The sequence below is a fragment of the Corythoichthys intestinalis genome, chromosome 8 (genome assembly GCF_030265065.1).
Source record: "Corythoichthys intestinalis isolate RoL2023-P3 chromosome 8, ASM3026506v1, whole genome shotgun sequence".
Taxonomy (NCBI): domain Eukaryota; kingdom Metazoa; phylum Chordata; class Actinopteri; order Syngnathiformes; family Syngnathidae; genus Corythoichthys; species Corythoichthys intestinalis.
Window position 1 is genome coordinate 428,249 of NC_080402.1, and position 15,705 is coordinate 443,953.

General features: G+C 40.3%; 2 protein-coding genes across 5 annotated transcripts in view; one reads left to right on the forward strand and one right to left on the reverse strand.

Annotated features, from left to right (window-relative positions):
- Window positions 1–11,368, forward strand: part of LOC130920224 (dorsal-ventral patterning tolloid-like protein 1) — a 49,538-nt gene extending 38,170 nt beyond the window's left edge. The window contains exons 18-21 of the mRNA XM_057843261.1: window positions 778–905; window positions 6,872–7,085; window positions 9,932–10,182; window positions 10,255–11,368. Of these exons, the coding sequence (XP_057699244.1) occupies window positions 778–905; window positions 6,872–7,085; window positions 9,932–10,182; window positions 10,255–10,389 (728 nt within the window). The 3' untranslated portion in view covers window positions 10,390–11,368. The remainder of the gene's footprint in view (window positions 1–777; window positions 906–6,871; window positions 7,086–9,931; window positions 10,183–10,254) is intronic.
- Window positions 10,950–15,705, reverse strand: part of stox2a (storkhead box 2a) — a 28,633-nt gene continuing 23,877 nt past the window's right edge. The window contains exon 3 of one of the 4 annotated variants that reach the window (XM_057843264.1): window positions 10,950–13,807. In XM_057843264.1, coding sequence (XP_057699247.1) covers window positions 13,603–13,807 — 205 coding nt within the window. In that variant the 3' untranslated portion in view covers window positions 10,950–13,602. The remainder of the gene's footprint in view (window positions 13,808–15,705) is intronic. The other 3 variants (XM_057843263.1, XM_057843265.1, XM_057843266.1) reach the window with 3 other exon arrangements.

Here is a 15,705-nt window from a genome sequence, read left to right on the forward strand (position 1 = left end):
TCCTAAATACAGTATATTCCTTTTTTAAAACTAATATAAAAAAAAGCATAAAAAAGTATAGAAGGCTACAAAAATCAGAATTTTTTCTTTTTTTAAAAATGTACTTTCATTAAATATAAAGTGAATATTTGCTGTTTATCCTCAATAAATAAAATGAGCTAGACAATTTAGTTTTCTATTATTTTTATTTAAAATATATATTTTCTAAGTACATGCAGACTACAGAAATACTTTGTTTCCTTTTCAATTAGAAAAAAAATATATATTTTTTTAAATAAGAGTGGCTGTTTTCCACCTTTTAATTTAAAATAAATACATTGTAATAAATAATGTCCATTTACATTTTTTTTTAACTATTTTAAAAAAGAGAAAGAACACAAGTCGGACCATTTACTTTTTTCTTTTTCACTTAAAAAATAAGAAAAATATTTACTTATTTATATAATTAAGTTTTCTTTAAACAAAAAAAAACAAACACATTTTTTAAAAATTTAGTCAATATTTTGTTTTCCTCCATTATCATTTGAAGGGCCATTAATCAATGAATTACGGCAGCCCGAAATGAATAAAAATGCAGTCGTTTTGTATTCATAAAAAGAGTCATTGACAAGAGCGCGAGTTATTTTGACTACCTCATTGTGAAAAGCGCGCGTCTCATTCCAGTGCCGATTGTTCGCCGTGTCCATTTCACGCTCCCAAATGTCTTCCTGTTCCCTTTCCATTTCCTTTGAGCGCTTCCTGCTAGCATTTGACTTCCTTTCTGTTTTGCCGGCGTAGCCGAGTGCGAGCACAAGATCCGCAGCCCCGCCGGCAGCCTCACCAGCCCCAATTGGCCCGACAAGTACCCCAGTCGCAAGGAGTGCACTTGGGACATCACCGCCACGCCGGGACACCGCGTCACCATCGTATGTGCTCGCAAAAGTCTACACATTTTGTAATAAAAACAAGCAAAAGCGAGCAAGATTAACCCATTAGCTGCCATCGTCGAATTAAAAGTTTAACATGAAATAAAATTCTCCACATGTCACTCGGAATCAGATCCAAGTCGCATGTTAGCATTGGGGCTAAAATGGCAGCGTGCGTTCATGCGTTGACCAAAGGCCTCGGGTTACCTTGCCCATCTGTTTCCTTCACACGTGCGTGTATTTAGCCTGCACGTGTGAACATAGTCATGCGCTAGTAGCCCAATTTCAAATGTTTGACCTTGAATCACATCCGTACTCATGTTAGTTTTAGCCCATTTTAACTTCTTCATTTATTCCACTTATACAAGTGGTTCTTAACCTTACTGAAGGTTCAGAACCCCACCGGTTTCCCATGTAAAGTGGTATGAAAAAGTATCTGAACCTTTCTCACATTTCTGCATAAAATGTGATCTGATATTTGTCAAAATCACACGGATGAAAAAACTGTCAGCTTTAATTAAAACCACCCAAACATTTATAGGTTTTCATATTTTAATGAGGATAGTATGCAAAGAATGACGGGAGTAAAAATAAATAAGTGAACCATCACATTTAATATTTGGAGCACCCCCTTTTGGCAGTAATAACTTCAACCAGACGAATCTTGGCCCATTCTTCTCTACAAAACTGCTGTAGTTCAGTCAGATTCCTTGCATGAATCGCTGTCTTTAGGTCATGCCACAGCATGTCAACGGGGTTCAAGTCTGGACTTTGACTTGGTCACTTCAGAACGTCTATTTTGTTCTTCTGAAACCATTCTGAAGTTGATTTACTTCTGCGTTTTGCATCATTGTCTTGTTGCAGCATCCATCCTGTTTTTAGCTTCAACTGTCTGACAAGACAGCCTCAGGTTTTCCTGCAAAACTTTTGAATTCATTCTTCCATTAATGATTGTTGTCATTAATTGTTGTCAAGTTGTCCGGGCCCTGGGGCAGCAAAACAGCCCCAAATCATGATGCTCCCTCCACAATGCTTTACAGTGGGGATGAGGTGTTGATGTTGGTGAGCTGTTCCATTTTTCCTCCACACATGACCTTGTGCGTTACGCCCAAACAATTCAACTTTGGTTTCATCAGTCCACAAAATATTTTGCCAAAACTTCTGTGGAGAGTCAAAGTGCCTTTTTGCGAACATTAAACGAGTAAAAATATTTTTTTTTTTTTAGACAGCAGTGGCTTCCTCCGTGGAGTCCTCCCATGAACACCATCGTTTGCATAAAGTTGATGTGTGCACAGATACTAGACTGTGCCAGGGATTTTGTTAAGTCTTTGCAGACGCTCTAGGGTTCTTTTTTACCTCTCTGAGTATTCTGCGCTGAACTCTTGGTGTCATCTTTGGTGGACGGCAACTCCTTGGGAGAGAAGCAACAGTCCCGAACTCTCTCCATTTGTAGACAACTTCTCTGACTGTCGATTGATGAACATCCAGACTTTTAGAGATGGTTTTCTATCCTTTCCCAGCTTTATACAAATCAACAATCCTTGATCGCAGGTCTTGAGACAGCTTTTTAGACCGAGCCATGATGCCTTCTCACCTAGACATTTCTTACCAGGTATGTGTTTTATAGTGGGCAGGGCAGCTCGTCAGTGACTGGGCGCACACCTGACTTAAAATGTTTGGTAAAACTTGGTTTCAATTGCTCTTTAATTCTCCTTCGGCAGAGGGTTCACATACTTATTTTTTCCCCCTTCTGTCATTGTTTGCATGCTATCCTCGTTAAAAAAAATGAAAACCTATAAATGTTTGGGTGGTTTTAGTTTAAAGCAGATACCGTTTTTTCATCTGTGTGATTTTGACAAAGATCAGATCACATTTGATGGCGATTTTATGCAGAAGTGTGAGAAAGGTTCAGATACTTTTTCATTACACCGGACATTCACGGAACCTGTGAATGAAAAAAAAAAAAAAAATCGAAACCAAAATATCTGAGCTTATATCCAAGCGAATTCCTGTTCAAAATTCTCTGCAATTTGACAGTACGTTTTAAAACAGGTCAAAATTTGAGTCCACGCTGCCCATCAGTCTGTTATAGTTCCTATACCAAATGCGAGTCAACCTTCCGCTGAGCTAACCAGTATATCGTCCCATCAGATAGAGGTTTAGGAGTTGAATAAAAAAATGGAAATTGGGGGCAAAACCAGTCAAATACGCTACTTTGCATAGATTTATTCAGTGTACGAAAACACGCCTTAACCTTCGCCGAACCCCTAGGGTTCCATCCAACCGCTGGCTTATAACATGCATTGACTTTATTAAACATTGAACACTTCGTACGGCATGATGATTTATATCGCCAAAACAGTATGAAACTGACATGTCTATGGTCGCAAAGAGAGCTGTTGCTGCAATGCACGTTTCGGCCAGCAGATGGCTCCCAATTTGCGCGGACATTTTGGGATTCCATATGCCATAGTAGTCCCTCCAATCAGCTTCGACGTGTCCCAATCTCTACCCAATAGTTCGCCAATTGACCCTATTTCTGAAGTTCTGCCCCCCCCCACCCCACCCCCCTCCCGCCTTAGGTACGGTCGCTAAGCTGACAAGCTTCGTGATTCCAACGGTACACCCGTAGCAGGAAGACGTATACCAGAGTGTTACAGATATTTTGGAGCAATATCAGTGTAAGTGTAGATTGAGGTCAAAGGGTTTACAACATGCAGCAGAGGGTTATATTGAAAAAAGGCTATCGAGGCAAAAGCATACAGGTTCAACATTTACAGCCAAGCACAGGGTTGCGATACAAAGGTGTCCGTTCACAGAATGTGACACGAAAAATAAAATTCGCTTTAATGTCAGCACACGGACTGCGAACATAGACATGACGTTAACACTAGATAATGAAACAGCTATTCTTATAGCGTTTTAGACTTTATAGCGACCAATTCCTAGTAAAATATAATATTCCATAATACCAACTACAACTTTGATATTCAGTTTTATGAATTTTATTTCCTCGATGTGCAATTTAAGGCAAGGCAAGGCAAATTTATTTATATAGCACAATTCAACACAAGGCAATTCAAAGTGCTTTACATCACATGAAGATCATAAAAATCACATTTAAATCAACACAACGTAGAAACGAAGACAAAAGATCGCATTTAATCACAGAATAAAAATAAATAAATAAAATAAAAATAAAACAAAAACTACTACTAATAATAATAATTGAAATCAGCAATGGAGATAAAAACAAGAGGAACAGAAAGCAGGTAGATTGAAATATATAGACAGTTATAGATATGCAGTGCTAAACAAAAGCGTTTTTAGCCCTGATTTAAAAGAGCTAACAGTTTGAGCATACTTCAGACGTTCAGGTAACTTGTTCCAGAGGTGAGGAGCATAATAACTAAATGCTGCCTCACCCTGCTTGGTTCTTGTTCTTGGAACATGCAGAAGACCGGTTCCAGACGACCTTAGGGGTCTAGATGTCTCATAGGACTCTAACAAGTCAAGCATGTATTTTGGTCCAAGGCCATTAAGTGTTTTGTAGACGAGCAGTAGTATTTTATAGTCTATCCTTTGACTTACTGGAAGCCAGTGTAGCGATTTCAAAACTGGTGTAATGTTGTCCAGCTTCCTTGTATTTGTGAGGACTCTGGCTGCAGCATTCTGTACCAGCTGCAACTTCCTGACTGATTTTTTTATCAAGACCTGTAAATATACCGTTGCAATAGTCCAATCTGCTGAAAATGAATGCATGCATACGTTTTTCCATGTCTTGTTGAGTCAGAAGCCCCTTAATTCTGGTTATATTTTTTAGGTGGTAATAAGCCGATTTAGTGACGGACTTTAAATGGCTATCAAATTTTAGGTCTGAGTCAATAATTACGCCAAGGTTTCTGACCTGATTTGTAGCTGTAAGTGACATTGTGCTAAGTTGGCTGCTTATCTTTGACCTTTCCTTTTTTGGCCCAAAAATGATCACCTCTGTCTTCTGCACATTTAACTGGAGAAAATTCTGGCACATCCATTCATTGATTTGATGAATGCATTTGCTCAGGGTGACTAAGGGACTATAATCATGTGGGGACACAGAAATGTACAGTTGTGTGTCATCTGCATAGGCGTGATAGGGGATGTCATACTGTTCCATTATCTGAGCTAACGGAAGCATATAGATGTTAAATAAGAGTGGTCCAAGAATTGACCCTTGAGGGACTCCACACGTGAATTTGGTTCGTTCTGACTGATGGTTTCCGATGGACACAAAGAAATCCCTATCATGTAAATAGGATGTGAACCACTGAAGAATAGTGTCAGTAAGCCCTACCCACTGCTCCAATCTGCTGAGTAGTATTTTGTGATCAACCGTGTCAAATGCGGCGCTGAGATCCAATAGTAGCAGAACAGATGATTTGCCTGCATCGGTATTCCGCCGAATATCACTTAGGACTTTGATAAGCACAGTCTCGGTGCTCTGTTGTGGTCGAAATCCAGACTGAAATGAGTTAAAAAGATTGTTTTGCATCATATAATTCTGGATCTGTTCGAATACAACCCTTTCGATAATTTTCCCCAGGAATGTCAGATTTGATATTGGCCTGTAATTACTAATGGTTGAGGCATCCAGATTAGGTTTTTTTAGGAGAGGTTTTATTACTGCAGTTTTTAAAGTCTGAGGAAACTCTCCTGTTTGGAGAGAAGTATTTATAATCTGAAGTATGTCTGGGGCTATGCAATGAAAAACAGTTTTGAAAAAGTTTGAAGGAAGGATGTCAAGGATGTCATTTAAGCAAGACAGCTCCCTAGTTAGCCTCTGGTGTTAGCTTAATCTTACCTTAAGAGAACAAGCTTGTTTCTTCAGGAAACACATAGCTGGGAGTGACGCCGTACTTCTTCATCCTGATTTTTTTTTTTTTTTTTTCCGGCTTTTGGATGGGGGGAAAAATGCATTCATGGCGATATACTCCCGGGGGACTTCGTGTCGGATTTGGATGTTCCGCGTGCGCATCGCTTCACCATTTTGGACGTCCGCAGCATGTGGAGGATTTTCGTCGTCTTTCGTAAAGTTTTACGGCAGTTCTCGAAACCACCAACTCGATCAGTTAGAGAATGAAGCATCAGAGAGTTTGTCGGATGACGCTCCCTAACAACAGTCTCTAGGACATATGATTGGTTGATGGCCGTTCAGCAGGCGGAGATTGCGAAAAGTCAATTAGGCGTAAGTGAGTAATGCATGTAACACAATAGAAAATAGCAACGCATATGATAACATTCATTCCAATATTAATTGAATATTCATGATATCATGCTAGCTTAATAAACAGCAGTCAAAACCACAAGTAAGTCACAAGTATTAGTAGATCGTTGGATATCCTAACAGTTGGGGGGGGGAAATTGTTAGCTACTGTGCTGCTCCTGTTTACACTGGATAGGTCTACGTTGCAGCACTACTTGATGCATTTAACATTTAGTGTCATTCAAAAATGTAGTGGTGGAAAAGACATTGATACGTGGTATAACCTCTTTGGTATTTTTTTTTCCAACTTGTAGAGCACTTTTTTTTTGTAAACATTGTTTTCTATCCCTAAGCTTTCCCCCCCGAAATGAAATGAAATCAGATTATTATTAATAAACAGTAGCTACACGTAAAGTTAGCTCGTCATTCATTGACGACATTAGACGTCCCATCCATTTCAAGTAGGATGGATGGCAGCCTCCTATTTAAAACAAATTGGGCGTCTACTGGCTAATTTTTACAGCAGTATTGAATGAGCAAATGTTTGTACGAATATATCAAAAATAAAGGATTTCACGCCACTAAATGACATGCCTTGTCCAGAAATTGAGACAAAATGGCGGCCTCGGTGACCGTCAGTTTCATACTGCCATTTCACCGAAAAAACGAACATTTCGAGTACTGTATACAATGAAAATATTTTATATTTTGCCTTACCGTGTAGACGTTCAGCGAGTTCGAGATCGAGCAGCACCAAGAATGCGCCTACGACCACCTGGAGGCCTTCGACGGCGACGGTGACGCGGCCGCCATCTTGGGACGGTTGTGCGGCAGCAAAGTACCGGAACCGCTGGTGTCCACGGCCAACCGAATGTACCTGCGGTTCATTTCCGACGCTTCCGTGCAGCGGAAAGGCTTCCAGGCCACTCATTCCACCGGTACAGTAGGAAAACTTTTTAAACTACTTGTCTGGAGCAATGGCAACATCTAGTGGCTAACAAAGAAAGCACACTGTTATTTAAAGCAGTCATGGGGAGTATTTTCCGTGTTTATTAAATCCTCCGTGAGGAATATAAAAGGTTTAACAAAGTATTTTGTGTAAAATCATTTCTTGGTAGAAGGTAAATGTGGTCGTTTTAAGCTAAAAGACGCTTTATTTAAAGGCTAACACGGACAGCATGCAGTTGTTTTTTAAGCAGTCGTGGCGAAAATTCTCTTCTTAAAAGGAGTTGGACTGTATTAAGTCATATGAGTGGAATATAAAAGTTTTGATAAAGTAATTTCCCTGAAATGATATCAGATTATGGCGCTAAATGTGGTCATTTTAAGCTAAAAGAAGCTACATTTTCAGGCTAACACAGAAAGCAGTTAGCTTTTTACGGAGCCCCCCGGGTGCCAGGGTAGAAAAAATAAAAAAATCATAGCTAATCCGTATCCACAGTTTAGCAATCTGTACCCACAGATCACTAAACTGTACCCACAGTTTAGCAATCTGTACCCACAGTTTACTAAACTGTACCCACAGATTACTAATCTGTACCCACAGTTTAGTCATCTGTACCCACTGATTACTAAACTGTACCCACAGATTACTAAACTGTACCCACAGTTTACTAATCTGTACCCACAGTTTAGCAATGACCCGGAAACTGTAGTCACCAATGTTTGGCGGGGACTCCAAACGCCGAGGGACTGACCGAGCAAGCACCTGCACCTTTTGCCCTCGGCGAACAAAGGGGTTTTAAAAGATAACTATTGCACAACTATTTTCTTTGGTAGCCATCTACATTTTCAGGTGTCATCAATCAATTTGGCATGTTGTGTGTTAGTAGCCGCTAATGCGGCTACTAAAAATAGCTAACTGACAAATGAACACTACTTGAATTAAGCACGCACGGACACGACAGCAGCACAGAAAATGTGCAAACACAACATGCCATATTGATTGATGACACCTGAAAGACGCTTACCAAAGAAAACGTGCAATAGTTACATTTTAAAACCCCTTTGTTCGCCGAGGGCAAATGGTGCAGATGGTTGCTCGGTCGGTCCCTCGGCGTTTGGAGTCCCCGCCAAACATTGGTGACTACTGTTTCCGGGTCATTGCTAAACTGTGGGTACAGATTAGTAAATGGGCACAGTTTAGTAAACTGTGGGTACAGTTTAGTAATCTGTGGGTCCAGTTTAGTAAACTGTGGGTACAGATTAATAATCTGTGGGTACAGTTTAGTAATCTGTGGGTACAGTTTAGTAATCTGTGGGTACAGTTTAGTAAACTGTGGGTACAGATTAGTAATCTGTGGGTACAGTTTAGTAAACTGCGGGTACAGATTAGTAATCTGTGGGTACAGTTTAGTAAACTGCGGGTACAGTTTAGTAATCTGTGGGTACAGTTTAGTAAACTGTGGGTACAGATTAGTAATCTGTGGGTACAGTTTAGTAAACTGTGGGTACAGTTTAGTAATCTGTGGGTACAGTTTAGTAAACTGTGGGTACAGATTAGTAATCTGTGGGTATGGTTTACTAATCTGTGGGTACAGTTTAGTAAACTGTGGGTACAGATTACTAAACTGTACCCACAGATTAGTAAACTGTGGGTACAGATTAGCTATGATTTTTTATTTTTTCCATCCTGGCACCCGGCGGGCTCCATAATTTTGTGCTATACAGTAGCAATGTCATGTTTTCGTTGCGATTGGCACCCAGTGGATGGTGCTGTGCTGTCCTCTGCAGCTGTGGAGTGGCAAACACACCCTATTTTCAAGATATTAGGGCAGGCATGTCCAAAGTGCGGCCCGGGGGCCAAATGCGGCCCGTGGTCAAATTTCATCCGACCCCCAGCCTGTGTCATAAAATCAATAATGTCTGGCCCGCACACAGACCTAATAAATTGGTCAGCAGTACTGCTACCAGCATATGAAGTAGCTTACACACTAAATGCTGCTCCTCATTTACCCACTAAAAGGCAGCAGCACTCTAAGCAACATTACTCTGTGTGCCGCCTTATTCCCAATTTTCTAAAATGACAATCAACGAAAAAAAGAAAGTTGACTGTGACGGCCGACGCTTCAAGGATAGGTGGAAATTGGACTATTTCTTCACTAAAATATGCAAAAACTGTGTCTGCCTCATTTGCAAAGAGACAGTCACTGTTTTTAAAGAGTTCCATGTGAGGCAATATTACTAAACAAGACAAGCTGGTATGTACGACAAGATTACAGGGAAGATACGTCGCGAGAAATTGAAGCAAGTTAAAGCTAGTTTAATTTTACAGCAGCAGTATTTTGCAAGAGCCCAAGAGATGAAAGAGAATGTCACAAAGGCTAGTTGCAAGATTTTGTGGAAATTATTATTTAAAAAAAAAAAAAATAAAGCAAATGTGACACACAGAATGGCTTGCTAAAATTTGCATATATATACTGTATATTGTTCTACGTAAACGATGTCAGCCAAGGTCGGCCCACCAAATTTTTACCACACCAATTCTGCCCCCCTTTGCAAAAAGTTTGGACACCCCTGTATTAGGGCTACCAAAAAAGGGTCAAATGTTTCATTGAAATACTGGATCAATATTTTCACGTAAGCATTCCTGTTTTTTGTCTTTACATTTTGTAAATTTTAGTCATTTTCCCATCAAGAAATGATTTTTTTTCCTGTTCTTATTATTACTAAAATACACAAATTCAAGAATTACCCCCAAAAGTTTTGTCCGATTTTCACAATTTCTCATCGGAAGTCTGGCTTCGGCCAATGGAACGTTATCGTTGTTGCTCTCCGTACGCAGAGTGCGGCGGTCGCCTGAAAGCGGACGGACGTCAGAAAAACCTGTACTCGCACGCCCAGTTCGGGGACAACAACTACCCGGGCCACAGCGATTGCGAGTGGCTGCTGACGGCCGAGCGCGGCGACGGCATCGAGCTCAGCTTCGTCACGTTCGAGGTGGAAGAGGAGGCCGATTGCGGATACGACTTCATCGAGCTCTACGACGGCTACGACGTCGACGCTCGCAGGCTGGGCCGATTCTGCGGATCGGGGGTAAGAAAATGCGTGTGTTTCGGTGCCATCGATGGTCTGTCGCCGTCAATGAGGTTTTTTTTCTGCTTTTAGCCCCGGGAAGGAATTTACTCGCCTAGCGACGCCTTGCTGATCCGTTTCCATAGCGACGACACCATCAGCAAGAAGGGCTTCCACATCCGCTACTCCAGCACCAATTTCCAGGAGAGCCTCCATGACAGGAAATGACTCCCCGTCGTGGCCTCTGGAGAAATTACGCAAAGACGTTCAAAACTGTTGCTTGGACGACAAACTGTGGATCAAGTTTAAAAAAAAACAAAAAACAACTGGAACATTCTAGCATCCTCCATTCTTGAACTGTACAGATTATTGCAAGATATTGATTTTATTTTTATTTTGTTATTTTTAGTTGTCTTGTGTTGACGTTCAGCCCCTTGATGCCTGAATTTACAGTTAACAAATATGCATAAAGCTTTGGCGGAATAAATATGAGCATCCAAATAGTATTAAGTTGAATGGAAAAATACAGCTAAAAACAAAATATAGAAAATGAATTCAATGATATTGTGAAAAAGGATCATTTCCAAAATAAAAAGAATTTATGAATACAAATTCCTTATTGTTTTCAATTGTATTTTTCAATTTGATTTTCTATCTTTCTATATATATATTTCATAAATATTATTTTCATGTACTTGTGTATTGCCAAAATGCTTTTTGATGTAAGTGTTCAATGCAAATTCAGGCATCGTGGGGTCAACTGTGTGTGTGTGTGCGTGTGTGTGTGTGTGTGCAAAACATCAATGAAAAACTATATATGACCCCTCCATCAAGGCCAAATCATCTGAAATATGTCACTGACAGCGATAAACATCCAAATCCGAAGAGTCCGTATGAATTGGATTGGATGTGTATCGGTATCAATGGCAGCCAGTGGGTTAAAAATAAATCTTGTATGGTCACTACTACATTTGACCCCGATGCAAGTGGACTGTAACAGGAAGACGTGTCAAATAAAAAATATTTTGTGGGTCACTGCCTCTTTTACGTGTAGGAGGTAAGGATTCAAGTAGCGCAGTTCCACTGGAGTCCAGCAGGTGGCGGCAATCCACATAACAAAGCAGTGTCGACTACTTTGAAGCACAGGCGGGATTTCAAAATCGATGTATGTAAGGTAACGATACTTTTGGCAACCCGAGTTAGTTGCTAGACATAAAAAATAGTACAATTGACATTTAAAAAAAAAAAGTGCCATATGTTTGCACTACGTCAATGACATACGTCAATACTATGTGATAATTATGGCGGTCTTATACAGTCTTATGACGCCGCTTTCAAATAAAGTGATACCTATTAACCCAAAAAAACTAAAATAAAATAAGCTGTACTGTACTATAAGCTGCAGGCATAGACATCATAATATACTGACAGGACACAGGGCCGATTCATAGGGGGCCTATCGCCGTCAAAGCTGGCCAAAATGCTTGAATCCCTGAATTTTATTTTATAGATATGAACGTAAGACAGTCTCGATTCCTGGTTAAAAGCAAAAAAACGGACAGTTAGCATTTATTTTACGTGAATATGTCGACTGTGATGCTAGTCTTTAAGCCAATGTGGCGCCGCCTTATCACAACAAAGAGCTTTTTACGATGTAAATTCTTGTGAATAAATGCTTGAATTCCTGATTTTTTTAATAGATATGAATGTAAAACAGTCTCGATTTTTGGTTAAAAGCAAAAAAAACGGGCAGTTAGCATTTATTTTATCTAAATATTGTGAAATAGTGGCTAAATTCTCCCATTGATTTTTTTTTCATGTTTCAAAATGCATGCATGGTACGAAAAATATAACAATTACCTTGAATCCTCGAATGAATCACTCCTGAGACAATCCTTCCTGTTTGTATGCAGTACAGCTTTCGTACTTTTTCAACCTAAATCCGGCGTTTCATCGCTGCGTGTGTGTGTTTGAGAATAGCTCCCCTTGATGCTAGGTGTGGGCAGGCCCCGTACCCAAAGGAGTGGCGCAGTGTCAGTGTCCCGTGTCCCGTCAATATTTTATGAAGTCTATGCCCCAGGATTCAAAATGGAGGAAAAAAGTAGCGGCTTATAGTCCAAAAATTACGGTATATCAAATACCAATGGGGGAATACGCAAGTACATGAAATTAATCATTAAAAAAAAGATAGGCAGCCATTTTATCCAAACCTGCTTTTTGGTCACATAGCATCTTTAATACCACCATTATAATAATTAAATATCAAAAGTATGGAGTATACATTACATGGTTTGCATTGCGCCACACAAACCGCAGCTGATTTCTAATCTTTCTTCTTTTGGCGCTCTCCACATTGTGCTAACCCGTCCGCCGAGCCTCGCTTCGTTCGAGAAGAACAACACCCAATTGGACATGAGGTGATCGAAAAAGCTGCAATCCTAGACTCTACTAACCGGTAAATTCCCATACAAGTCGCCCAAGAAGTCTCCTCTTATTATTACCATTTCTTTCTTTTTTTTTTGTTTTTTTTTTTGTTTTTTTGCAGTCAAGTTCTCGTCGAAGAACAGTCTCTAGAAGCCATGCCTGTTTTGTTTTCCGTGGTTTGTAACAGTCCTGTTAGATTCCCAAGGTGTGTGCATGTGTGAGACACCAGAAGAATGGAAAAAAGCAAAAAAAAACAAAACAAAAATGAGTGCTCGACGCACCCCGACGGTGTAGGTACACAAACAGCTCGGGTTGCACAAAGGCGCCGGGCATTCTGATGACGTTTTCAATGCACTTTGCTCAATACTCGTCATTCTTCCACGTTTTAGAGTGGTAGTGGTTTTACAAGTTTTAAAAATATCACGAAAAATATCATTTTTGGTTCACTTCCTGTTGATTTGGAGGAATTTGGGGATCAGTTTCTATAGATATTGGGAAATAGTGCGTTCAGACTGCAGGCATATGTGATTCCAATTGGGTTTTCTCCTCAAATCTGAATTTTAGGGTTGACTGTTCACACTATTTCTAGCAAGTGTCCAAAACAGATCTGATCCTGTTCAGACTGGGTCACATTATTGACACACTGTGACAGGTTTGTGTGGCAACGAAGCCTGATGGTCAACACCCAAATGAGCTGTTTGGACTGAGAAGCATCTTGTCCATATCGGATATGAATCGAATGTGGTTTTTAAACCGTTTCGCAAAAATCAGATTGGGACTGTTCAGATTACAAAAGAGCCATTTGGTTTTAATTTGGATGGGCTAAAAATTGGATTTTGGCTGTCTGTCTGAACAAGGCCTCCAACATGAGAGAGACAGATGTGAGACAGATGAATAATCTATCTCTGAGTAGGAAATCTTTTTGAAGCAAGCGCATTTTAATCAGGCATTTTGTAGGACAGCCTTTGGACTCAATCGTGCCGTTTCCAAACAGTTTGTGTACCTACGCCCGGTGGGCTACACGCTGGTGATGGAGGCCAGGCAGTTGGCGGGCTTCTGGAGTTTGTCGGGCTGCGACGGCGCCGGCGGTTCCGGGGCGGCGCGGAAGGTAAAGGGCAGCCCCGCGCCCGGGCCCACGTGGTGTCCGGGACTCAACGCCGGGTTTTGACGCCTATTGCTCTCCACGATGCTGGACGTGTTGGACGCCAGGCTCTCGCGCGTCCTGGGAGGGGAGGAAAAAAAACACGTTTGGCAAACAGCATTTCGTTGGCAGCCATCAGAAGCAGGAGGGCTCAACGTCTACTCATGATAAAACCCTTTCCATTGACGGCAGAAGCATGAAGAGACCTTTAATCACCCCTGCCAACAGCGCGGCCATGTTGGTAGGAGCGGCGTTCCCATCGAAGGCAATGCATTGGCATTAAAAATGAAGTCATAACTAGCTTATTTTTTCAACCGATTATTTTATCAATGAAAAAGCCTCTGCTATTTACTTATTAGCTGACATTCAGGTTAGTAGACGTCCAATTTAACTGATTGGACAGTTAACTTGTGTTAAACTCATTGAAATTCACAGCAGAAGCGTGAAAAGACCTTTCATTACCCCTACCAAAATGGCCTCAGAGCGGCCATGTTGGTAGGCACTTCAGGAGTTTTAAAAAATAACATTTAACTTGTTTTTTTTTTTTTTATGTCGTTTTGAAAATTGTATTTTTTGTTTCAGTAGTGATATTGAGTTCAAAAAAACTTTGTGTCGTGGCAACTAGGCAAAGGTGGGTAGTAACTAGTGCCGCAACGATTAATCTATGAACTCGAGGAACGCAATTAGAAAAAAAGCTTTGAATGAAATTTTGCGGCTTCGAGTATTCGTTTAATTAAAGTGGTGTTGCAATGGTTTGTTTTGAAAGTGTTTGCATGTATTTTCTGGTGGCAACAGTGAATATGACTTAACTCATTTAACATGGCTGAATCCCCTGTTACGACCAACATAGGGTAAGGCTTTCTTTGATCGAATGTCTTTTTTTTATTTTTTTTAATTTATTGGTGTATTTTGCCGTTTTTTGTGGGAATATGTGTTTGAACTATTCGTTAAGAACACTGTGGGGGGAAAAAAACGTTATTTTATAGCTTTTAAGCCAGTGGACTTTTGCTACGCAAATTAGCCAATTGTTCTTTTGTTAGGAGGCTAAGATCAGGAATTTTATTTTTTTCATGTTCCAAATCTGATGACTCGATTATTCAAACTAAATAGTTCATCGAATAATCGACTACTAAAATATCTGATAGCTGCAGCCTTGGTAGTAACGCGTTATATTTACTGTGTTACATTTACTTCCTTAACTTTTTGTACCTTTTAGAGTAGTTTTACCACACAATACAGTGGTATGAAAAAGTATCTGAACCTTTTGGAATTTCTCCCATTTCTGCAAAAAATCACCATCAAATGTGATCTTATCTTTGTCAAAATCACACAGATGAAAAAACAAAAGTCGGCTTTAACTGAAACTACCCAAACATTTATAGGTTTTCATATTTCAATGAGGATAGCATGCAAAATTGGGTTTCATCAGTCTACAAAATATTCTGCCAAAACTTCTGTGGCGTGTCCAAGTGCCTTTTTGCTAACATTAAACGAGCAACAATGTTTTTTAGACAGCAGTGGATTCCTCCGTGGAGTCCTCCCATGAACACTACTTTTGGCCATAGTTTTACATATAGTTGATGTGTGCACAGAAATATTGGGCTGCGCCAGTAGCTGTAGGTCTTTAGCAGACACTCAAGGGTTCTTTTTTACCTCTCTGGGTATTGTGCGCTGAGCTCTTGGCATCATCTTTGGTGGACGGCCACTCCTTGGCAGAGAAGCAACAGTGCCAAACTCTCTCCCTTCGTGGACAACTTCTCTGACTGTACAAATCAACAATCCTTTAGACAGCTCTTTTGACCGAGCCATGATGCGCATCAGACAATGCTTCTCAATTCTTAGCAGGTGTGTGTTTTATAGAGGGCAGGGCAACTTTAAACCACTCATCAGTGATTGGGGGACACACCTGACTTCAATTGTTTGGTAAAATTGGTTTCAATTACTCTTTAGGTCCCCTTAGCCCAGTACTTCTCAAATAG